General features: G+C 34.8%; 2 protein-coding genes across 2 annotated transcripts; both read left to right on the forward strand.

Moving 5' to 3' along the window:
- The first annotated feature begins 1,622 nt into the window (after positions 1-1,622).
- Positions 1,623-4,279, forward strand: LOC128190897 (cytochrome P450 1A5-like). The gene has a single exon (XM_052863136.1). It carries the CDS (start codon positions 2,141-2,143, stop codon positions 3,641-3,643), a length of 1,503 nt encoding a protein of 500 aa, XP_052719096.1. The 5' UTR covers positions 1,623-2,140; the 3' UTR covers positions 3,644-4,279.
- Positions 4,280-5,239: 960 nt separating this feature from the next.
- Positions 5,240-23,442, forward strand: LOC128188389 (CD109 antigen-like). Its single transcript, XM_052859406.1, has 36 exons — positions 5,240-5,288; positions 5,868-5,997; positions 6,278-6,464; positions 6,921-7,083; positions 7,238-7,308; positions 7,424-7,478; positions 8,092-8,165; positions 8,340-8,379; positions 8,499-8,583; positions 8,900-9,047; positions 9,426-9,671; positions 12,371-12,544; positions 12,758-12,931; positions 13,078-13,269; positions 13,519-13,668; positions 13,780-13,914; positions 14,187-14,241; positions 14,527-14,655; positions 14,846-14,960; positions 15,277-15,394; positions 15,544-15,663; positions 15,771-15,887; positions 16,001-16,132; positions 16,702-16,873; positions 17,216-17,404; positions 17,680-17,758; positions 17,887-18,064; positions 18,169-18,273; positions 18,519-18,690; positions 19,170-19,438; positions 19,627-19,788; positions 19,966-20,028; positions 20,932-21,071; positions 21,204-21,381; positions 21,595-21,700; positions 21,959-23,442. The coding sequence occupies exons 2-36, from the start codon at positions 5,891-5,893 to the stop codon at positions 22,144-22,146; spliced, it is 4,788 nt and encodes a 1,595-aa protein (XP_052715366.1). The 5' UTR covers positions 5,240-5,288; positions 5,868-5,890; the 3' UTR covers positions 22,147-23,442.
- The last annotated feature ends 646 nt before the right edge of the window (positions 23,443-24,088 follow it).

Here is a 24,088-nt window from a genome sequence, read left to right on the forward strand (position 1 = left end):
TTTCATTCATTCAGTGATATTTTAAAAGATTTAAAGGACAATATCTGCTTATTTATCGTCGTTGAAATTTATTTTTAACAAGAACAAAAATAAATGCAAAATATTATGATAATAAAACTTTTGATCTAAAGTAAATAGAACATTTTGATTCGTGTAACACCTGTATATGAAATGTATCTAATAGTAAAAAGATGCTGCTCGATTAAGTAATTTTTATTTTTTATTTCGTAATTATTATACAATATAAAAATAAACCCTTTTTGGGGGGGGAAACCCAACTTTGATTTAAAAAATGTTAAGTTTTTATTTTTAAGAAAAATTCTGACGATCGATAAAAACGTTTACAACATCAATTCAGCGACTGCATATCAAATTAAAGCATTTCTGCCTTTGAATTTAAAAAACATTTACTTTCCTCAATTTTGCAAGCTGTCTTTAAATAAGAGGTTCACCTAATGAAAAACATTTCTTTGCTTTTTCAAAACAAACTACATGTATATTTAATTTAATGCAGACAATATCTTTGAAACATACTTCCTGATTTCTTGGTCAGAAAAGGATCTACATTATTTCCATGCATACTTCAAACCCATCTATTTTCTATGGCCTAAACGAAACCTGTGCAGATTCCATTGCTGTTGTTAAAGCCATATAACTATGTATCATACTTGCAATTCTTTATAGAAAATCTTAATGTAAAACTTTTCTAACATTTAAGCGCAGTACAAGCCAAATCGTATGAACCAACCACCGTGGGCTGAATCTTGCATTTATTTATTGCATAATTAACTTCATAAGATGACAATAAATTCCAATATCTGCTGTTCCTTGTGAGCTGTCAAGCTAATTTTTGACTTTTCTTACGTAAATTATTTTCGAGTTCTACGACCAATTTGTTATCATAAATTTCGAGCTTACATGCTGTTGTTGCATTTTTTCAGAGAAAAATGTTCAACTTTTTACAAACTATTCCTGAGCTGCTCTTTTCCTTCCACTGACGGTACATTTTAACTCTCAGAAATAAAACTTTTAAATTTTAAACAGCCACTTTTTTTACTTTATACTCATTATCTCCACTATTGAAAATTCACAAAAGGATACGTTGTGCCAAGTGTGGTCATCATTAGGCCAGTGGTTCTGTAAGTAAGTAAGTAAATAATTTATTATAGTGACATGTGTATATAGCATGATTACAAAATTTATTTTACAAATATAACACAATACACCCGGCCAAACGGACCTATAAGTCACTTTCAAACTGTTACAATATAAAAAGTTTTACATGTTTTCTGTAAATGAAAAGATAAGGCCTCGCTCAGGTTAGCTAAAAACGGATTAAACATTTATGCAGACAATTTTGCGTACGCGTGTGCTATACAATTGAAAAACAAAAAATGAATTTCTGTTTATATTGAAGGGAATGCAAATATAATGTAAAAATATTTGCATGATAAAAAAGTACATATTAATTCATTATCACGGGGAAAATTTTTAAGGATTTCATTTATTTTTGTATCTACATGTATTCGGTTCTCCGCAGGTGTATTAAGAAGCGGAGGAAAATAATTCCGTTCAAAAGGTCAAACCTTGACTAAGCTCGGATTTCAGTAGGCCCCCGGTCATTGTACCACGCTTACCAAACCAAACCATCAGACGGATATTTTTTCAAACAAATGAGTTTTCTGTGGGTTTCATATTCTTTCGATCTCTATAGTTGCGCAATCAAGACCAGTAAAAAGCAATCATCCTTCTATCTACCTTGCCTTGGTCAGCACTGGTTCGAAATAAATTCTACTTACCCCTGCGGACTGGCAGATGCCTAAACAAACGATGATGAATTGAAGGAAAACGGATAAATATTTAACATTGCTGCCCTTGGTCCAGTGCGCGGATGATAAGGGTCCGCCTTGGCTGTCAATCAAACCGGGTGAAACTTGGCTGTGTGTTTATAGAAGGAGCATTTTGACACAGTGGGTTCATTCATCTGTTCCTTAGCTGCCCTAGCGGTCGCTCTCTCCCGACACGAATTATAATCGCCGGTGGCCACTGGTCAACAAAATAAGTTGCGCAACTGTCAGGTGGGTGTGCGGCCTTGATCACGTCTGTCTGAGTCTGGGAGCGAGGTTTGTCCACCAGCAAAATGTTGCAAGTATCTTCGGTGCTTCCAATTCCTCTGTCGGTTATTTTGATAGGCGCTGTCGTTATCTGTGCTTTCATTCTTTTGTTTCAAAACCGTGAAAAAGCAACAACGGCTCCTGGACCATTTGCGTGGCCATTGTTCGGAAATTTGCTCAGTCTTGGAAAGAAACCACACGAGTATTTGACATCCCTGCGATCGGTATATGGGGATGTATTCCAAATCAAAATGGGAAGCCATACCACGGTGGTCATCAACGGAATTCAAGCTCTGAAACATGTATGCGTCAAACAATCGGAAGAATTTGCGGGGAGACCAAATTTCTATTCGTTCAATTATATTGCAAACGGCAAAAGCATGGGTTTTAGTGACTATGGACCGAGATGGCAACTTCATCGGCGCATAGCCCAAAATGTAATAGCACAATTTACCAACAAACGTCATAATCCCATTGAAGAGGCTATTATTCAAGAGGCCGAGTTTTTGACCACTAATTTTCTGGCTACCCCCGGGAAACCCGTCGATCCTCACAATGAGATCTATCTCTCCGTTGGGAACATTATATGTGCTTTGTGCTTTGGAAAAAGATACAAAAGAGACGACCCCGATTTCATGCAACTCGTGAAAAATAACGACGAGTTTATGGCCTTTGCCGGTGCCGGGAACCCGGTGGACATCATGCCGTGGATGCGACACTTTACAAAACGGTCCTTCAACAAGTTCGTGAGTATACTAGAAACCATGAATAAATTCAGTCTAAAGAAGCGTCAAGAACACATGGATACATTCAACAAAATGAACATCCGGGACGTTACGGACGCACTGATTCAAATGACGGACGATATTAGCGAGGAAGAGAAGCTCTCCGTAGGACTCACTGATGAACACATTCTGATCACCGTGCAGGAGTTGATTGGAGCTGGGTTCGACACCATTTCAGGCACTTTACAGTGGACTGTACTGTTTATGTCAACGAATCCAGAGTACCAGGAAAAGGTACACGCCGAAATCCGAGAAGTGATCGGGATGGACCGATTTCCAACCATGGACGATTACCCCCTGTTGCCGTTTACAGAAGCGTGCATCATTGAAACAATGCGACATTCGTGTATATTTCCCTTTGCCCTACCGCACAGCACCACAAAAGACACTCACGTAAACGGTATATACATTAAGGCCAAGACTTTGGTCTTCTTGAATCTTTGGTCTGTTAATTACGATGAAGAAAACTTCCCTGAGCCGAAAGTTTTTAATCCGTACCGGTTTTTGGATTCTGACGGCAATGTGAACCGGTCCGCCGTCGATCTGTTCCGGCCGTACGGAGCAGGAAAGCGGCGTTGTCCGGGAGAACAGCTCGCTCGAATGGAACTCTTCCTGTTTTTCTGCACCATTATGCAGAAGTGCAAGTTTGACGTCATTGAAGAAGAACCCCCTGTTGTAGACAGTAAATATGGACTGACGCTAAAACCTAAGGATTTCAAGGTGTACGTTTCAGCAAGAAAGTAAACGGAATTTCGCTGCTGCACATTAAAGAACAAACAATTTTTTGATGCGGGGGTTGGGGTCTCTCCTTTCTTTTTTCTTGTTTAAATTGATTTGTTTTAATTACTCATAATTCACAATTAGTGAGAAAAAAGAGCTCTAATGTATAAAATAGAACTAAATAAAATTATAGGAATAAAAATTAACTAAAAGTTATAATTTGTCAGGGTATAGTTTTAAATTATCTTTTTTAAATGTACATGTAGTGGGCGTGTCAAAGTGTAGCATTCTATGCTTGACAAAACATGGAGTTTTATAACTGCATTTCGTGCATGGCTGAACACGTGACGTTCATGAACAGATGATTTATTTAAAAAGCTGTCAAAAAAAACATTCTGTTCTCTTTTGTCTAGAGTTACGGAACCTTTAATTACAGTGGCTCTGTCAGATTATATTTGTTGAAAGTCTATCAACCTGTTTCCCGCAGAGCTACAGTTCTACAACTATCAGTCATATACTACATGTATGTAAAAGGGCTAGCAGATATGTGTATTCTATGTAGTGTGTCTTTTTTAGGAATTTATCGTTTATTGTTTCTACTGTTGTGTTTAATATTACAAGTACACATGTTGTATCTTCATGCCAATATAAATATGAATTTACAAAGTTGTTGACTTATGATTTTTTTTCAACCTTTAGAGTACATACAATGTGCATAAATTGTTGTCTTTCACTAAAAAAGTGTTACATGTAAATCAGAAATCAAAATTTAAAAATATGAAAATATATACAAAAAAAAGATACATTAAAAACTTTTTTAAACATGATTTAACGGTTTTAAAACGTCACAATCCTCTATCTATCTATCTATCTATCTATCTATCTATCTATCTATCTATCTATCTATCTATCTATCTATCTATCTATCTGATTGTATGTCTGTTTGATCACGAAATATCTTAAAATTCCTTTTTTTTCTTAAATTGGTTTCTCTATTTTACAAGGTTGGAAAAATAAAACAGTCTGTGGAGAATACAAATTACAACTTGTAATAATATCTTACCAAAATTTATAAGTTTGAAGATGAATATATATTATTTCATAAGTTCCATCTATGTCGAAGAACTGAAACTGAGAATGGTTCGATTCGGAATAAATACTCAGTTAGATTACAAGTAACTGGTTTATACATACAGTACTTGGGTTTCATTACATATACGACGCATCAACTACACTTCCGAAATATCCTAACTATATTAACTTTCAGTGTATATTCCCTTCTGTTTGCACTGGGCGTCAATTGCGACCAAATTTCAAAAACCATGATAATGCTTGCCAAAAGATGGCACTAGTATATCAAAATTATATTTCTGATACAGGTAAACATGGTAAATATCAATTTAGAAAGGAGACTGGATGATCAACAAATTAAATATCAGATCTAACTCAACATCTTAGACATCATATTTTCAATAAAATAGAATAATTCCAAATTTTATTAGTTCCAATATCTTTATACAAAGTTCCTTTATAATGGAGACTGGCAAGGGCTTAAACAAAAACAGCGACAATACCTGTTTAATGGCATTCAATGTAATCGGGCTCGACAATTCGAATATTGGTAAACATAGGAAGTGACCCTGACCTTCGTAATCGAGTCATATCACAGGTATGTTGATATTTTCAATCAAGGTAAAAATCAAGTTAATGTCCAATATTTGTACATAAAGTCGATATATGCGAAAGATATGATAAGAATGTTAATTTGTATGCATGAAAATGTCAACTGACTTCGAATAATTATATTTACGCATAGTTGGTAAGTTCAAATATCAAAGCCGCCATTTTTTCACCTGCGTAAGGTGAGGTTTAAAACTTTACTTTTCTTATTTCGAAATTTGTAAACTTTCTGGTGTTTTGTTAAGTAATATTTATTTGTTAACATTGTTTCTAAGTGTTTGATTTTCAAGAAAAAATGTTTTACTTATTTTTATGCGCAAATTTCGATGATTTTTATATCTAATCCACTTCCGCTTTTTTGTTTACACTAGAAATAAAATTTTAACTATACATTCAGTGTTTTAGAAACTCGGTATCATAAGATAAACAACTATTTTCCTTAAAGTTAACATCTATTTTATAAAATAGGTGTTAACTTTTAAATTACATTCAAATTAAGACACCAACAAATGATACCTGTACATCTGTATTTGATATTTGTAACAAGTGCAAAAAAACTTTATTGTAGGCCACATAAATGAAGGTGTAAACATGTGGCTGTTAGCAATAACCATGGCTGTCCTGTGGACATCTGCAGACTCCCAGGACAGGAAGACCATCATAGATAACACCAGTGGATACAAAATGGAGAGGGCTCCGTACGTTATTTGGATTTGATAATTGTTATCTCTGTGAATTTAAGAGCCTAAGATGTATCCGTGATTTTGAATCTTTATCATTTTAACAAATAAAAGTTCACCACAAAAAAAAAATAGATTCAAAATTTTTAAAAGTGTGTCTTTGTGATATTCCAACAAAAGCAAAAAGTTTTTCAAGCTTGATACAAGAAATAGTGGTTTTGGAATTTGTTTTTAAAATAAATACTAAGGTTTTGTGTTTATAACTTTATATATATTAATAAAATGGTTTTTATTTCAGAATTTATATGGTTATAACACCAAATGTAATCAGGCCAAATGAAGTCATCCAAATATTTGCAACAATATTAAGAATGAATGAATATCCATACTTTGATGTGAAAGTTTCAATTGTTCAAGATAAAGTAGCTTATGCTGAAATTACGACAAAATTTGAAAGGCCTGGCAGTAGGCTTATGCAGATGAGGGTAGGTTCTGTTTTCAAAGATAATTGTAAGGATAAGGGTCAATGATTTTAAATAGTACCTCTGTGTGTGAATATAAAATTAATGTATTCAATTTAATATCTACACAATTTCTGTATGCATGCAATTTACCTGTACTCTTTTTTCTTCATGGTTGCAGAAATTATATTCATTAAAAAATGATTTTAAAAATCATTTAAAGAGTTAGATCTTTTGCTTTAGAAAATTGAGTCTTATTCAAAAAAGTGTGTATTTAGTACAAAGCTTTAAAACAACTGAAAAATCATTGTACATTATCTAATGTGCAGTATCAGTACTCTTACCCTAACTGTACAGCTATTTTGCAGAAATTGTACCCAGAAATTTCACAAAGGTAGAACTTGTATTGCAGCAAAAGATGACATTCTGTGTAATAAAGGTGCTTTGTATGTAAAGTTAACTTATCCACCCTTTGTACAGATGCCATCTAACTCTCAGAGAGGGCACTATAAACTGAGAGTAGAGGGGAAAGCTGGAGACTCTGGGAATGTGTTCTTCAATGAGACTGACATTGGGTTCGACCCAAAGCAGGCCTCTGTGTTCATCCAGCTCAGCAAGCCCATCTACAAGCAAGGACAAAATGGTAGGCAACCAAAAGCACTATATGTATTGTTTGTAGTTCTTATCAACTAACAGAAGTTATCAGAATCTCTCAGGAAAAAAATGGATTCCTCTTTTTTAACTTGTGTCTGTAAAATGCATATGACTTCTTTATTGTAACTGGGTTTTTTTTTCAGTTTCATTCAGAGTTCTTCCAATCAAACAAAACATGATGCCAAAATACGGAAGTATGACAATCTATGTGAAGGTAGGCATCAGTTGTTTGTGTGTAATCAATTGCAAATAAGAATATCTTATTTAAAATGTATTTTTGTTCTTTGTACTTTTACCTGATAAGTGATTCTTTCCCTCCATTTTGACAGGATCCTACTGGGTACCCTGTCAGAAGATGGCTTGCCGTGCAGACAAATGCTGGAGGTATGTATTGTACAGTGCTATGTACTAGCTGTTCTTAGTCTTGAGAAATTGTATAAATAGAGACTCAAACTTTTGATCACCTATTCATTCATCCTCTTTTGTGTACGGATACCAGTATACATGTAATACATTACTAATTAAATGCAAGGAATTAATATCTGCGTAAAAATCACAAGAATCACATCTTGCGAATTTATGAATCTTGCTTTTATTTTTCAGACATATGAAAAGTAAATGAAACTATGATTAAAATTTGGCGTTTGCAATTTTAAATTCTAATGGTTTGATGCAAAACAGTTGAATCGCAAAAATTAAGTACTCACATAAAATAAAGAATCTACAGTACATACTACATGTATACCTTCAGTGCTGCTATGGATTACCATTTATCAAAGATAAATTTAAGGTGTTTATTTCATTAAGCAGGGTTTAAGTTTGAAATAAGGGAAGTGCTGGCACTATGAGGCAGCGAGATCACGGAATGATCAGCGAATGTTTACATGAAATGTTTGGTCTGAAAATGACAGATTTTGAAAACATGTACTATTACAGAAAAATAATGTACTGTAACAGTTATTCACCAAGCCTCTGTGACATTTCACTTTCTCCACAGGAATTGTCAGTCAAAGCTTCATGTTGTCTGACCAGCCAAACTATGGGAACTGGAGCATCCAGGTGGATGGTTATGTAAGTACCTGAAAGCACCTAAGTCTGTCCAAATCAATCTGAAATTATGAGTTTGAACATTTCTGAGAAAGGATTGACTTATTTGGCTGTTAAAAATGGCTAGGAATTGATTACCTTACTTCATATATATATAACTTAATATACTAGAGTTATCTTTACCAATATTATTTTCAGGGGTTCACGTATTACAAGCATTTCCAGGTTGAAGAATTCTGTAAGTTATTGAAATTTAATGAATGCCAGTTTAGCATTTTGTAGATGACAAATATTTGACCTTTGTAACTAGGCACATGCAATTATATTGTACATGCTATGCTATTTTTATGACTTCAGGGGACCCAAGATTTGATGTGAATGTTACGGTGAAATCCTACATACAAGAAAATGTGAACACAGTTGGAGGCATCATAATGGCAAAGTAAGAGAAAGGATTTTATTTTGACTTTGTATTGGTCAGATAATACTGGGTGTTCAGACAATAAGTATCAATACCCCCACTTTTTAAGTCTGCTCAGAATATTTATTATAATTTGCATAGATTTGAAATTTGAAAATATATAAGTTTCTTCATTTGTAAAAAAATATAATACCCAAGTGTACAATACCTTTTAAAAATGTTACACTTAGAAATCAAGTTAATGCTGCATGTATTGTAATTTACCTCACCAGATTGAATAGCCTATATATGATATACATAAATTAATTTTCATTATCTTTGGTTTTCTGTTATTCAGCATGACGACCGGTAAACCTATTGAGGGCAATGCCTCAGTTCTATTGACTGTAAAAGAACCACAGAATATGTACGGCGGTGTCAACAATATTAATAGCGGGTTTGTCTTCGAACCAAGGTCCTTCACCATTCAGAAGTCACTGGGCTATGTGAGTACATGAGAACAGTAACGAAACTCTGAATGCTGTGGTTTCCTCAATATTCATTGTATACCCATTTTCATAGATTTCGTTATTGAGTTGATCCATGAAATTAAATGTTCATTGAAGTGAAATTTCTGCTATCATTTGTATTGATAGGATCATTGGCCATAAATTTATGTATCCTTGAAACTGTGATTTTAATTGAATACACAAAATTTGATTCCTGCGGATATTTATGAAACCACAGTTTCACATGCATTTCTGTAGTCAATTATCCCAAGACTGATCATTAATGCCGTTTTCATGTGAACTGAACAAACAATTTACACATCTTGTTTTTATGAGTTTGTGTCTGTGTACTTAACCTTAAGTTTGTATTTTTAGCTGAGAGGTCCAATCTCATTTGAGTTCAATATGGATGAAATACGAACAAGACTACGCAATGAGTTTGGGATGTACAGTGGGTTCGAGGGGGTGGAGCTTCACTTCAATGCCTCGGTGTACGATTGGTTCTTCCGAATGACCAGGGTGGGCTATGCCAGCACCGTGCTGTACAAGTCGGGGGTCAAGCTCCAATGGGTCGGGGATAAGGTGCGAACCTTCAAACCAGACAGCGTCCTCACTGTTCAGGTAAAAAAGAATATGAATTATTTTTATTGTACGTTATTACAAATTCACTTACTCAACATAGAGGTAAAAAGGTGGTCATAGTGGTTTTCTATTGTTTAAGCATGGCTAGCATGCAATGCATATATCCAGTGTCAAAATATTTAGCTCAAGTAAGATTGAAGATATTTTTTATACCCCTGCAAACGAAGTTTAGGGGGGTATATTGGTTTCACCCAGTCCGTCTGTCCGTCTGTCTGTAGACGCAACATTGTCCCCCCTATAGAATTTTTTATTACTGCATGGAACAGTTTGAAAATTTGTACATGTGTTGAACACAATCTGAAGATGTGCACCTGCAATTTTTTTTAAGATCAGACAAGATTTAATGATTTTATGACAGTTTTCATTTTCCTTACTCTATACAGCTTACTCCACTTATATTGAACTCGCTTATTTTGAAATTCCGCTTATTTTGAAATAAGAAATAAATCCCCAGTTTTTACCTCTCATATTCTTTGCATTGATTTCACGGATATAATGAAATCGGTTATTTTGAAATATCGCTTATATTGAAGCCACTGATCGGTCCCCAAAGGTGATAATTAGTTGTTTTTATAACGGTTATATTGAAGTTCTCCCTGGCGGCTGTCGTCACGGTTGGTGACAGTAATTATGCCAGACTGACCGGTTGATATACAAAGGTGTGAATTGATAAGTTCTCTTCATGAGTGTTTTTATACTTTTATTAAAAAGTAAAATTTATTCACTGTTTAATTTTTTGTTTTAACGAATACGGATGTATTGAGGCTAGACGTAATATGGAAACCCCACGGAAAAGAAATACCTTATCTCCGGACGCTAAATACAAGCTAGTTATGGTTATTGATGAAAGAACAAAGCCTAAATTCGAAATAGCTAAGGATTTTGAGATTATCGCGTGTACACTTACGATGATAAACAAGCAGCATTCAGCAATATTTAAAGTGTTTGAGTGTGGTGATTTTTCTCTAACGTTTTTCTAAAACTTAAAAGAATGCGATCCGAGATTATGATGAGGTTTAAGATAGTAACAAAACGAAACTTACAAAACTTTCGGATATAATTTTAATCAAACTTTCAAGGACTAATGTTCCATGTAATCCGTTTATTGTAATAGATAAATGATAATCCTTACAGATTTTGTTAATCGATTAATAGAAAACACTCTAAAATATATTTATATAAATACATCCAGATGGAGGTTTTTTGTCTTTATGTCTTAATTAATAAAAAAATAATTTTTATAAGTATTCTATCAACTGACAATGCAAAGTTTTTGTTTGTCAATGATAAATTCTTAGGAGCTAATAAGAACATCAAAGACAAATGTGGCTGAATTCATTTGTCCCAAGGGAGCCATTATCTGAGCCATGGTTCAGATTGAGCATGTGTTTAGGGGAAATTGATAATCTGTAAAATGGGTGATGGTTTTGGGGCTATTTTAAAACTGTTTCATGTAAACCAAAAGTTCTCTCATTATAAGGAAATAAATAATATCATTTTTAATAAAGAAGTTAAACTATTTTTAGAGGTTGTTTAAATTTATTTGTCAAGTAAGTTGATGAAGTGACCCTATTGGGCATTAATTTAAATGAAATTTAAAATTACTGATATGATTGTAGTGTTTTGGCAATTTTAAAATTGTTTGTAATATTAATTTTTCTTTTTTACATACTTTTTACATAGTATGGTAATTATGGTAATGTTTTGGGAGTTTATTAAATTTAACAAGCTCATCAAAGAAAATCATAGTCCTATGGGATCAATTTTCTGATATGGAGTTCCATTGTGCCATAGAAGAAAGTGAGGAACATTTGAAACAACTAATTGCATGTGTCAAGACTCTTATTAGAAAGATATTGAAAGTTTTATCAACAGAAGAGCATTGCTTGGCTACCGGTATTTCCATTTACTGCAAAGGGAGGGGTTATTGTCATTTTGTTGGTTTTTCTTTAAATCAATTAAATTTTTAAAAAATATATCATCAGATACATACATTTGTAAATGTAATACTGTTATAGATATGTATTTACAGTGAAATTCTGACAATTTTGATTTTAATTTTTCTTTGTTAACTAATTTTTTTTTTTTACAATTCTAGAATTTTTTTTTGTATGTGTTCAAAACCTTTATTATTCAATTCAATTATTTGTCCCATTTGAAATTAGCCTTGCGGGGGTATTAGTCCCATTAGGACAGTTCTAGTTTTTTTTGTGAAAAAATTCCTGATATGTTTTCCATATTCTGTTGATTTGAATGAAAATTGCAAGAAAAAGTTTATACATATAAATACCACGTATTTGCTATTTTTAGTGTTACATAGGAAGAAATACAGTGTAGAATTCATAAGGCTGTAAAAAAATTTATTGATGGGAAAATAAGTATCTCTTTTTCAAGGAACATTCATGATTGAATTGAAGAGAATTAAATGAAATAACTGTATGGGAGATAAGTAATAAGGCAATGGTGATGACATGCTCGCGATTTAATATTTTCCAGCGAAATTAAACCCATTGTGAATACCATCATTAGTTTTCAAAAATGTTTCGATGCTTATATTCTGATCAATTGATTTTTAAGCAGCGTGAAGTTAAAACCATCGCGATTGGTACTTTAAAAGCAAAAGTGAAATTTTAAGACTGTGGAATTAAAACGACTTACAGTAAAATCATGTTTTTCAGGTGGCAGTAATGAGATACGATGGCACCCCTGTGTCTAGCAGCAGCAAGGTACGGCTGGATTTAGAGCCCCAAGGCAGCACGCTACCATACTTTGCGTCCAGTAAATCACCCAGTGGGGGAATTGCACAATTCAAAATCACAATGGACAACACTATAAAAAGCCTTAAACTCACCGTAAGTTACAGGAAAAGTTTGTGGAATTAATCAGTGGTTATTGAGAATATCATCCATCCGTTTCATAGCATCTTTTTAAAAAAAATTTTTTTGAAATGTTCAAAGTGAAATTAGTACTTTGTAGTTTTCACCCTTCCTTCAAAGAGTTTGTGGAGTAATATGAACATGTAAATTGTATACATAAATTGTGGACCTGTGTTTTCTGTTATTCAGGCACGCTGGGAGGCAGACTCCACCACCCCACCTATCGCCATGATGACCACTAGGTTCTACTCCCCCAGCAACAGTTACATCACCCTGTCGACCTCTACCAGCAGTCCCAAGGTCAACACCTACATGTTGTTCCACGTCAAAACCAGCTTGTATGTCCCAAGGATCTTCTATCAGGTCAGTCAGGGTTGTTTTTTTTTTAAATATTATTTAGATGATAAAAAAGAATTCTTTGCTAACATATTGAAATTTGTATACATTTATTGCACCTGTCTATTATACTATGAAAAACTAACAACTTTAACGTGTTATTTTGTTTTTAGGTTGTTGGAGGTGGCAATATTTTGGTGGGAGAAGAATTGGAAATGCTATCTCGCAGGAAATCTTTTGCTATTGCTTTATCTCGAGACATGGTTCCGACAGCTCGAGTCGTAGTGTATTACTTGTCGGGACAGCCCGAGGAGATCGTGGTGGACTCACTAACGTTCTTTGTGGATGGAACTGCCAATAACAAGGTGGGGCACTATTTTGTTGCAGAGATTCAATTCATGCATTGGACAAGTTCATGTTACAAAAGGGGGTGGGGTGGTATTAACATATACATGTATAATCCTGAAAATACATCTATCCAAACTGATGTCTGATTTGTTTATATGTGATTCAGTACTTTTATGTTGACTATAGTACAGTCAAAAATTTGATACAAAAAGGCTGTACTGGGTTCTATTCTTGTTTTATGACACTGAGCTCTTTTTTTTATTAAGGTTGGTGCGCAAGTAAATCGAGGAAAAGATTTCACACGTGATACGGTGGAGATTCTGGCCACTGCTGACCCGGGTGCATACGTAGCGTTCGCTGCCATTCCACTAGATCTCTACAAACGAGGACTGAATGACGGCTTAAATCACTGGACCGTAAGTACCTAGTCAGAAGCACGTGGAAACATGTAGACCAGTGTATACTGAAATCAGATACACATAATTCATGCTGGTATACTAATGTTGAGGGTTTTCTTTGTTTTGTAGATAATTGATGAATTAAACACTTACGACTCTGGGCGCAAGAGTTGGCAGCACCTGTGGAGGAAGAGTGAAGTGGAATACCAGTACAAGTTCTACACCGCAAGCGGTCATGGAATCGATGCAAACACCACCTTCAGGGTAAGTTTGCGTCAATTTGATTCACATAACGTATAAATTTGTCTTCATTTCTGTAGCACAATTGATGAACTGTATTAAATCTGTAAGCATTGAAAGGGAGACATTCGTATGTACATGAATCCTTGTTGTTTTTTTGTTCCATTTACTCACAGGTTTTACTGCACAAGGTGCTATTGGTGGATCATAAATTTATAATAAATTGAATTCACCAGATGAATTTTTACATGACAGAAGTTTGAAAATGTAAAGTAAGTTTGTTTTGTTGTTTTCAGGATGCTGGGCTGTTGGTGATGTCAGATCTCACAGTTAACAGAGTTCCCATTACAAGTAAGCAAAGAGCTGCTCTTAGCTGAAATCGTTTTTAACCATTCTTTTTTTACCAGTACACATTAAAGAAATAGTTTTTAATGCTTTTCCTTTACAAATGTAGTTTTCATTCAATTGTTCTGAATTGTCATTATCACAAAAAATTGTCTTAAAATATGTAAACGGCTTGGTAATTGTATATCAAATTAGATTGTTAAAAGTGTATTTATATGTAACAAAACTCTGTATTCTTCCTCATTTCTTCTGTGTATCATGGTTATGTCATCTTTTTTATGACCCATCCAGGCACAGAATTAAAGTGTCACAATGACCCGGACTACCTGCCGTGTTTCTCCGGAGCCTTCTGTTACCACGTCAACGAGACTTGTGATGGTTTAAACCAATGTCAAACAGACTGGGCCGACGAACAGAACTGTAAGTCCACTCTACTTATTGTGTCCTATTACTTACTGGACATCTGGCTTTTAATTTGTGGAGTAGTTCTTGAAATACCTATTTTTCAGAGAATATCAGTAAGCAGAATGATTTTGATTTTAGCTGATTAGAATATTTTTCTGAAGATTTTGCATGACAATTTGATGGAATTTTATTTTTGTGGTTGTAGGTCCAATGGAGGATCCTAGACACAGCAACATGACCCTCAACATGATTAACAGGGTCAGTCGTGTGCTCCGGTTTTATGAGGACAGTTCCTGGGCCTGGAAAGAAACATTTACCAAGTAAGACAATGGCTTTTCACAAACATACACACAAAAATCATGTACTGTTTCAGTAAAGGCGTTCATTGACATTCATTTTATGTGTTCTGTATTTGTATGAAGGAAATATCAGGGAAAGATCTTGCAAAATAAAGTTTTTAGGTGAAATAGTACTTTCAGAATTTCTTCTGATTGTAGTTAATTTCATAGTGACACTTATTTAATTACACTTTAAGAAAGCAAAATATATTTTAGAAATACTTTATTTATCAAAATTAAAAATCTATGCAAGTATGTAAAAGAATTGACATTAATTAATATAAATTCTGTTGCACAGACCTGATGGTGAAGTGGACTTCAGGGTGACCGTCCCTAAATACCCACTTACCTGGGTTATTCACGGTGTGTCCATGAGCAGAAATCTGGGTCTAGGGATCCAACCCTCACCTATTCAGGTATGCTGTTTTCAACCAATCTTTATGAAAGATTCCCATCAATTTTCACATCTCCTCATTTCACATCACCTCGGAGAAAGCCTAAGAATATTCAGTAAATTATGTTCGTTTTAGAGTAATTTTTGGTAAACTAGTTTTTGTTTCTGTAGTACGATGCCACAAGGTACATGTACATTATTGTGGAATGTCCGGAACATATCATTCGAGGAGAACAAGTGGGAGTCAGGGTGACTGTGTTTAACTACTGGTTTGGAGACGAGTTTATTGAGGTAAGTGTTTTGTCTAAATTCTCAGGGATTTGAAGAAAGTGTGTTTTTATATTTTTTTGAAAGACTTAATTATCCTAAACTCTGATTGATATATTTGTCGATGACAGGTGCTTGTTACCATGGAGGGCTCCCCTGACTATGACTCGGTTCTCGTCGGAGATGAAGGCTTCGTACAATCCTACGCCCCCAGACGACACAATGGAGATCACCAGACAATTGTATTTGTAAGTTAACACCCTCATAATATCACATCCTAATAAAACATCTGTAAGTATTGCAAGTGTTTCTTAATGTATGATGTTGGTAGACATTAAAGGTTGTATTTTGGTCTTTGCAGTTGGAGCCTGGTGAATCCAAGGACATTTTCATGCCTCTTGTCCCCAACATGGTGCAGGGAACATTTAACTTCACCGTCAGTGCCTGGTGTTTCCTCGAGAGAGACATTGTCACCAGAACTATCTATGTCTCAGTAAGTGGATCAGTTCTTTCAATCAAATATACTTATACAATTCTGAGTATCATAAAGCACAACTACACATGTAACTTGCATTTAGAAATGTCTAAATTTCATTTAAGTATCATATAGACCTCTTCACAATAACTGCTCTTTTGCTATCCAAAATGATAAAGTTTGGAAAGTTTAAGTCGGTAAATAATTTAATGACTTAGAATTAAACAATTTTCGTTGTATCATATTTCACCAAACTTTATCAATTTGCCCTGCAAAAAAGCAATACCTCAGTTACCTTAAAGGGGTCAATTAGGTAATTTTGCCTGGATGCAGAAGTTGGTTTTGATAGGGAATGATGCACAATAAAAGCATAATAGTTAAGAGCACCATAATTTCAGCATTACTACTAATCACAGAGATTGAATTTTCAAACCAGCACCATTAACAAATATTTCAATTTTAAAAAAACCGAATTGCCAATATCTCCCCATATAGAAATGTATTCATTGCATACGTGATGTGCAGTGTATTTATTGCCCAAAAGCTCGATGGACTTTGATACACAATTGTCTCCCTTGTTTTAATAGTCAGATGGAATAGAGAACATGTACCACACCCCCTACTTGATTGACATGATCACGTCTGGATCCATGATTATCCCCGATCTGAAGGTGAATGTCTCCGATCAGTTCATCGTTCCGGAGCAGCGTTACCACCAGTTTGTCCCCGGCTCTCCCAAGGGACATGTCACTGTCTTTGGTAAGGACAGCTAGCATACATGTACATACACTTAGCAAAGAATTTACCAATAACAAATATCTGATTTGAAATCTTTTATCCATATTTGTATTTTGATATAAACACAAGTACTGTTTAAAACCGCTTGCTAAACTGAGAGTAAGAAATGGACAAGTTGTTCATTTAGATGAAATCAAAACTATTATCAGCCTTGGAAACTAAGAAGCAATTAAAAATGAACAGTTGATCTACCTACAGAATTGATCCAGAGATTTAGGATGGTTTCACAGTATATAATGGTACCTTTAATACAAGTTTTGTATTTGGTCACTTGTAATAGAATTGTGTTGGTCTGTTAAACAGGTGATGTGGTGACCCCAGGATTCTTCCAGGAATTCCCGACTGCCGAGGACATTCTGTACAGACCGTACGGGTCCGGAGAAATGAACATGTTTAATTTTGCTTACAACCTGTTGACCCTCAAGTTCAAGAAAGCAAATCAACAGCTCAGCAATGACATCCTACAGAGGACCCTTAAATACATGAATATAGGTGGGAGATTTGTGCTAATCTTTTGCAATATTTTTAACTTTTTTATGGAATATAACACTTCAAATGAAGTCAGTTGAAAATTGCCATTAAAGTTAAACTTGCAATAAATAACTTGCCTAAATACAAGATACCAGGTATCTTATATTAACTGCATTTTATGAGACAATGAAAACAATGAAGGTTAATCGTTTAGGAGCACATTTTGTTGGGTGTGTTTCAAAGTTGTTTGCATTAGTCCATCAGAATTATTAATGCATTTGTTACGTTTACTTTAGCTCTACAAAGACAGATGGGGTATATGAATCAGGACGGATCTTTCCGCATGTTTAGGGACGACCCCAAACCTAGCGTCTGGTGAGATGGTGCAAAGACTCTGTAAAATACCCATATTGTTTGTTATCAATTTTAACTACATGTACATGTATTTAATGTTTTAGGATACTATGAGAATTGTATTGACTTATTTCTGAACCCTGTTTTAGGCTGACAGCCTTTGTGGCCAAGTCGCTGTTCCAGGCCAAGTTTGGTGAGTGGGAGAAGGACTTCTTCATCCCCCTGGAGTTGATAAACAAGATGGTGCTGTGGCTGTGCAGTCAGCAGCACAATGTGACCGGAGAATTCAACGAGCTGCCTGGCGTCCCCGTCTACGACAGGAACTTTGTGAGTCCTCCACAGTCTTCCTACATACCTGTCTGTTCTGAAAAAGTTGTGATAAATTGTTTGGTCAGTTTGAGCCATTTTTTTTACATATATATTATTTTTAGGGATCTCTGCGAGAGGCAGTAGAGAATGACACGTTACGAGCCCATCCTGTACCCCTGACAGCATATGTCTTAATCGCGTTGTACAAAATCAAGGACACCTCTATGGTACGTTAAATTGTTTATTTTCAAAAAATGTTTACCATATTGATTAACTTCATAGATCATTTGCTCAAACCATGCCCAAAGTTTTATTTTTATCAAGTATATAGAGATAAATTAATGTATTGCAAATTAGAAATATATTATACCCTAGTAATAGTTTCTCAGGTTTTCTTTTCTTTCTTTTGAACTTGAAATTGCATCTTATTAACAATCACCAGTCTGATATCAAACTTTTCAATTTTTTGCAGGAATCGCAGAGTTGTATGGAGAAGGCCAAACAGCGGGCCTCAGAATACCTGTCTCAACAGGTGAACAAAATCACAGAGGTCTTCCACCTGGCCATAACATCCTATGCCCTGTCCCTCAGCAGTGTCAGGAGTCGGGCGGTGTTTGATTCCTTGTGGAAGCATGTTAGAACAAGTATGTACCTACTGAACTTGTATATAGGAATTAAACAATCATTTTTGTGCTACAAGTGATATAAACTATTTAAAACAAAGATAACAAAAAGATGGGTTTTCTCAACTAGCCAATAAATTTTATAAAATAATATACAGTTTTTAAGGTGGTATGAGACACCTGTCAATATTTATTTGGATAAATATATATCCTAATTGAAATACTTTCACTGGTTCAGAATTTTTACAAAAATTGGTAAAAATTATAAAGGCTCCAGTTGGATTCAAACTCATGACTTACAGATTTGTAAATATGCCCTAACCCATTTCTCTATGCTGTAAGGTAACAATTATAGGAAAGAAAGAAAATTATACTTGAATTTATTGTATATTTCGGTAGGAGATGGAGATGTCCCATATCATCTTAAATTATCATCAAAAATGGAAAATGTACATGTACTACATATATTTCTTGTAATCTTATTTTTCCTTTTTTTGTAGAGCCAGAACATTACTTTTCGGACGATGAGATCAGAGAGAATCCCTCAGAGTACGTCAACACCGTGTTGTACATGTTACCACGCCTACCGCTGATCAACGATGGTTACGCCGTACAGTCGACATCCTATGCATTGCTAGCACACATCAATCACTTCGGGGCCACAACAAGCTCTGACAGTACCAGCGGACTCATCAAGGAACAGAGGGACTCCATGATGAAGTGGTTACAAACCATGAGGAATACCTTTGGAGCTTTTGCCTCTACACAGGTACCAACATTTTTATATAAAAAAAATGTTTTTAACATAAAAAGGTCATTATTTTTCAAACTAAGTAACTTCAATATATATACATGGTATTCAAGAAAGTACACTGGTAGGACTTGTGATTGTATTAGAATTCTTAAAGATAGTAGCAATTTATAATGCCAAATAATATGGTCTGTGTGACATTTCAGGACACTTTGGCTGCCATGGAGGCTTTGTTTGAGTTCACCCTGGTCGACCCCAACAGGAACGTGTTCAGCATGGACCTGAAGCTGGAATCCTCTGCTTCCCCAGAGTGGAATGATGCCTTCATGATGGCCAAAGACAACTACACCGTGATGCAGGAAGTCTGGGTAGGTATCTCCCCCGTCTCCTTCCCCCTTCCCCCTTCCCCAGCAAGCAAATCACAGGCTCAGATGTGACAGATATAACTGCCAAAATCTTTATCAAAGAAAATGTGTGTGAAAGATGCAGACATAAAACTTCTTGAAGCAGAAATTTTATGGTTGATCTGTTGATTTTTTTTTCAGCTACCCAAAGTGTTTGGCCAAGTCCGAGTGGCAGTGAAGGGAACAGGCAGAACACTAATTCAGGTAAACTTATAGAACTGTATCAATATTAAAGGTCTGAAGATTTACATATACAGTGGGGCCTCAGATATCCGGACGCCAGATAACCGGACGCTTCAGTTTACGGACGATTTTATTTGGGAACAGATTTTTTTATACATTATTTTGTCTCATTTATCCGGAATTCCGGATCCGGACGGTCTGTTTTTACCACAAAACACTTATTTACTACTAATCTTGCTTCATTTAACCGGACGGTAAAATTTGATGATACCCTACTCAGTACAAATAGTTACCCCTGTCAATTAAGTTTCACACCTTTTTTACGTGCTAGACCCTAATGAGTAGCTTGTATAAACACACTGACTTCCCAAATCACTTTCAAAAATTGGAAAATTGCAAACAACAGTGTATCACACACATATCACACTTGGACACAAAGAATTTAGCTAGATTAGGTTACCATTATTGTCCGGTTAATATTTTATGACAAAATAATAAAATGAAGAAGAGTTCTTTATATTTTAAAACGTTCATATCAACAGACAACTCTAGCATGTGTTGATATATGGTATGAAAGGCAAAAAAAACTAGTATCAACACTGGGAGCCATTGTATACAAATACATTATCATTCATGACAACAATAGATACATTTCAGATATCCGGACGCTTCACCTATCCGGACGATTGTACTTGGGAACGAAAGCGTCCGGATAACTGAGGCTCCACTGTACATGTACATAACGGTATATAGTGTATATATAAGAGCAATATTCTCTACACGACAAGTACATGTATATTGTACATTTAGTTATCTTATCTTAAAAGAGGAGGTTTATGATATATTCTTCTATTTATATTTCTGAATCTAAGCTTAAAAGTTGGTTTTAAGGGGTTTATTATGCATTCTGTTTTTCTATTTTAGTTGACCACAACAGTCAATGTAGAATATCCATGGCAAATCCGTAACCCGGTGGATACTATCCAATTCTTCTTGTTGGACAACTACAACATTGAGTTCAGTGGCAGAAATTTCTCCACAATCCGAATGACACCATGTGTCAGGTAAGTTGTATGCTAGAGATAGAAAAGTAGGAGCCTTCAAAAGTCACACAACAATATTATTTCTTATTTCTAAAATGATCTTTTTGTTTTATTTTTTATCAATAATTATTTTTATGTCTTTTTTGTATTTAGTTGGGTGTATGAGACTCGCAGCAAGCAGTCAGGTCTGACAGTCCTGGAAATCGACATCCCTACCGGTTACGTGATTATGAACGACACTCTGCGAGCCCTGGTCAATAGTCCCACCTCTCCATCCAATCTCAAGCGAGCCGAGTTCTACAAAAGAAAAGTGGTTTTCTACTTTGAATATGTAAGCAAAATTGATCAACAAAATATTTCATGAAGAAACTACTTATTTCTTCAGCATAATAAATTTTAAGGGATTGGGGGAAAATATAAAATTGGGGCTGAAATCAAACTCTTCTAACTTTTGTCACAGATATATATTTGAATAATGATTATTACCATTGTATTCTTCAGTAAAGCTGTACTGATTGATTTACATGTATAATTATATTGACAGCTTGATCAGAGACAGACCTGTGTAGACTTAGAGGCACACAGATGGTACCCGGTGGCTAACATGACAATCCAACACAAGATGCGTGTCTACGATTACTACGAGCCAGGTAAGTCGCACACACTGCTCTCCATTTACACGTAATTTAAGACTATCTTCTTTAGATGAAGAGCTACATTTTTATGTGTAAATATATAGATAATTATTCAAATTTTAAAGCTATAACATTTAAAAAATTACTTAACCTTAGTTTTTAGCCAAAAAAAATACCTTAAAATATAATGTAGAACTGATGGTCATTTTGTTGACCACTAGCCTTCTTTATACACATATTTCTTAATTTTCGAAAAAAAATTTTTTTCCCTAGGTATGCACAACACAACTATGTACTCGACGTACAGTTTGTTTAATCTGAACGTGTGTTACGTGTGCGGCTCCTACCAATGTCCGTACTGTCCGTTCTTCAATGTGGGCACGGTCATCAAAGCCAGCTTTACGTTAGTCACTCTCATCATCGGATTTATCCTACAGCGATACATGTTACGGAACTCTTAGCAGCCCAGCATTTGACTGGGCGCGAATCCTTCCATTCTTCCATGCCACACCTTGTGTCGTTTCTTATCCCAAAGTACTTTGTATGTAGTAGGCAGATTTTCTGCGTAAATTACAGAAAGGACATTTATCTAGTATCATATCCTGTATCATGTTTAATGTTAACCATTCTTCTGGAATTCTGTTCTTTGTTTAATTTGGTATTTGACCACTTTTAATGTATTACCAGGGGAACGATTCAAGTATATGCAACAATTTTTAATTTTTTTTTCAAGGTTGTATTCTTAATTGTATGATGCACAAGATTTTAATGGTATTGTGCCATTATTTATTGTGCTGTTGTTTTGACGTATAATTTTTGTGCCATAACATTTTGATGTGTTGTGAATATTTGCATTCCAGTGCTGATGAAACAAAATTACACGAATTCATGGTAGCATATAAAACAATGCGAAGTTTGAATCCTAATATTCTCATTGAATTTAAGGCTGTTTTTAATGCGTACAGAATCTGAGGAAGCGCAATCCTTGATTTTATGTTACTGTGTAGAACTCAGGATCTTAAACATTCCATTGGGATTATTTTGATAAATATTACTGCATTTCAGAATTTTCATTGTTGTAATTTTAATTCTAAGTACGGTATACAGATAGAAAAAGTTTCCTGACTATGTCATATTCAACCATTTTGTTACATTTATTACTCAGTGAAACTCATCATTTGTATATAACGGTACTGTGATTTTAACTAGTACATATCATTACCTAGTGTTAGTCCAGAGTGGATGCTTTTATACTTTTTATGACTGATACATATCAACTTTGTTATTCGGTTTCCCGAGAGATGAACAAGTGTGTTGTGAGATAGAAACTCAATTTTGATTACATTTATTACATTATTGCATGTCATTTTGTAACAGCTATGGTTTATTACATATCATTTAGTGTGTGGCAATTCATAAGGCTGTTAAACTTTACCATGTGCATATGTGGAATTTTTAATGCTATATTGATAAATATCATTTTATGAATATGTATAGAGAGCAGTTGTGGAATGTAAGGAATGTTGGCAGTATATTTTTATGTCATTTATATCCATGTAATATTTCTATTTCTACAAGGGACACGAACCATTCCAATATTTTCATTGTACATATCATGAACTCTTCAATCACTTATATTATTTTTTGAATTATATTGTAAATTAGGATCTTTTGTAATTATATATACATGTATATTTGTACATAAAAGTACACTGATTTTTTATATGCAGTAAAAATTAAACTATTAACTTATAAAGTATTTTGATGTTGAGATATTAACCATTCAGCAAAGTACCTGATCTAGACGATCTTGGTACCAAGGCGTGTTCTGACTGCAGAGAGGGTGCTCGCGAGCGCTCGTCCAAATTTTTGTTGCAGGTATAGGGGATTTTGGCGAGCACTCGCGAGCACCTGCTCTGCTGAACACGCCTCTGGTTCAGTCTGTATGTAAATGTGTGAAGATCATTTGCTGAGGAGGAAACACAATGAGGAAAAGGGAGTTAATTTTTGGTTCCACTTACAATTTTATGGAAGCGCAAATAATTGTACCATTTTGTTTTTGAATTGAGAATTTGCCTGATTTTTATATAATGTATTGTTTTTCAATTATACACACAATAAACCAGTTCATCGTTTGCATACATATACGTTAGTGTTTAAGGGTAAAGAGGCCTCCTTTATCAAACATAACTAAATTACGTATCCGGTAGATTTCTGGAAAATAAATTCATCTTGTCAATTTTCCGGAGAGATAAAACTGGGAGGAAGGGGGGGGGGGGGGGCTTTTACACCGAGCAAATGTTAACCACTTACGAGGAATTTTGTCTTTAATAAAACTGCCGCTATGAAACAATAAAGCATTTCATTTTATTTACTTTAACATTACTAAGATGTTCTTATCCG

This window comes from Crassostrea angulata, chromosome 6 (genome assembly GCF_025612915.1).
Source record: "Crassostrea angulata isolate pt1a10 chromosome 6, ASM2561291v2, whole genome shotgun sequence".
In the NCBI taxonomy this organism is placed as follows: Eukaryota; Metazoa; Mollusca; class Bivalvia; order Ostreida; family Ostreidae; genus Magallana; species Magallana angulata.

Excerpts from the sequence above, each read along its gene's own strand:
- LOC128190897 (XM_052863136.1), top strand. The coding sequence starts at position 2,141 with ATGTTGCAAGTATCTTCGGTGCTTCCAATTCCTCTGTCGGTTATTTTG.
- LOC128188389 (XM_052859406.1), top strand. The coding sequence starts at position 5,891 with ATGTGGCTGTTAGCAATAACCATGGCTGTCCTGTGGACATCTGCAGAC. Across the intron at positions 13,915-14,186 it reads ATGCAAACACCACCTTCAGG|GATGCTGGGCTGTTGGTGAT; the intron begins GTAAGTTTGCGT and ends TGTTGTTTTCAG. Across the intron at positions 16,133-16,701 it reads CCAGAACTATCTATGTCTCA|TCAGATGGAATAGAGAACAT; the intron begins GTAAGTGGATCA and ends TTGTTTTAATAG.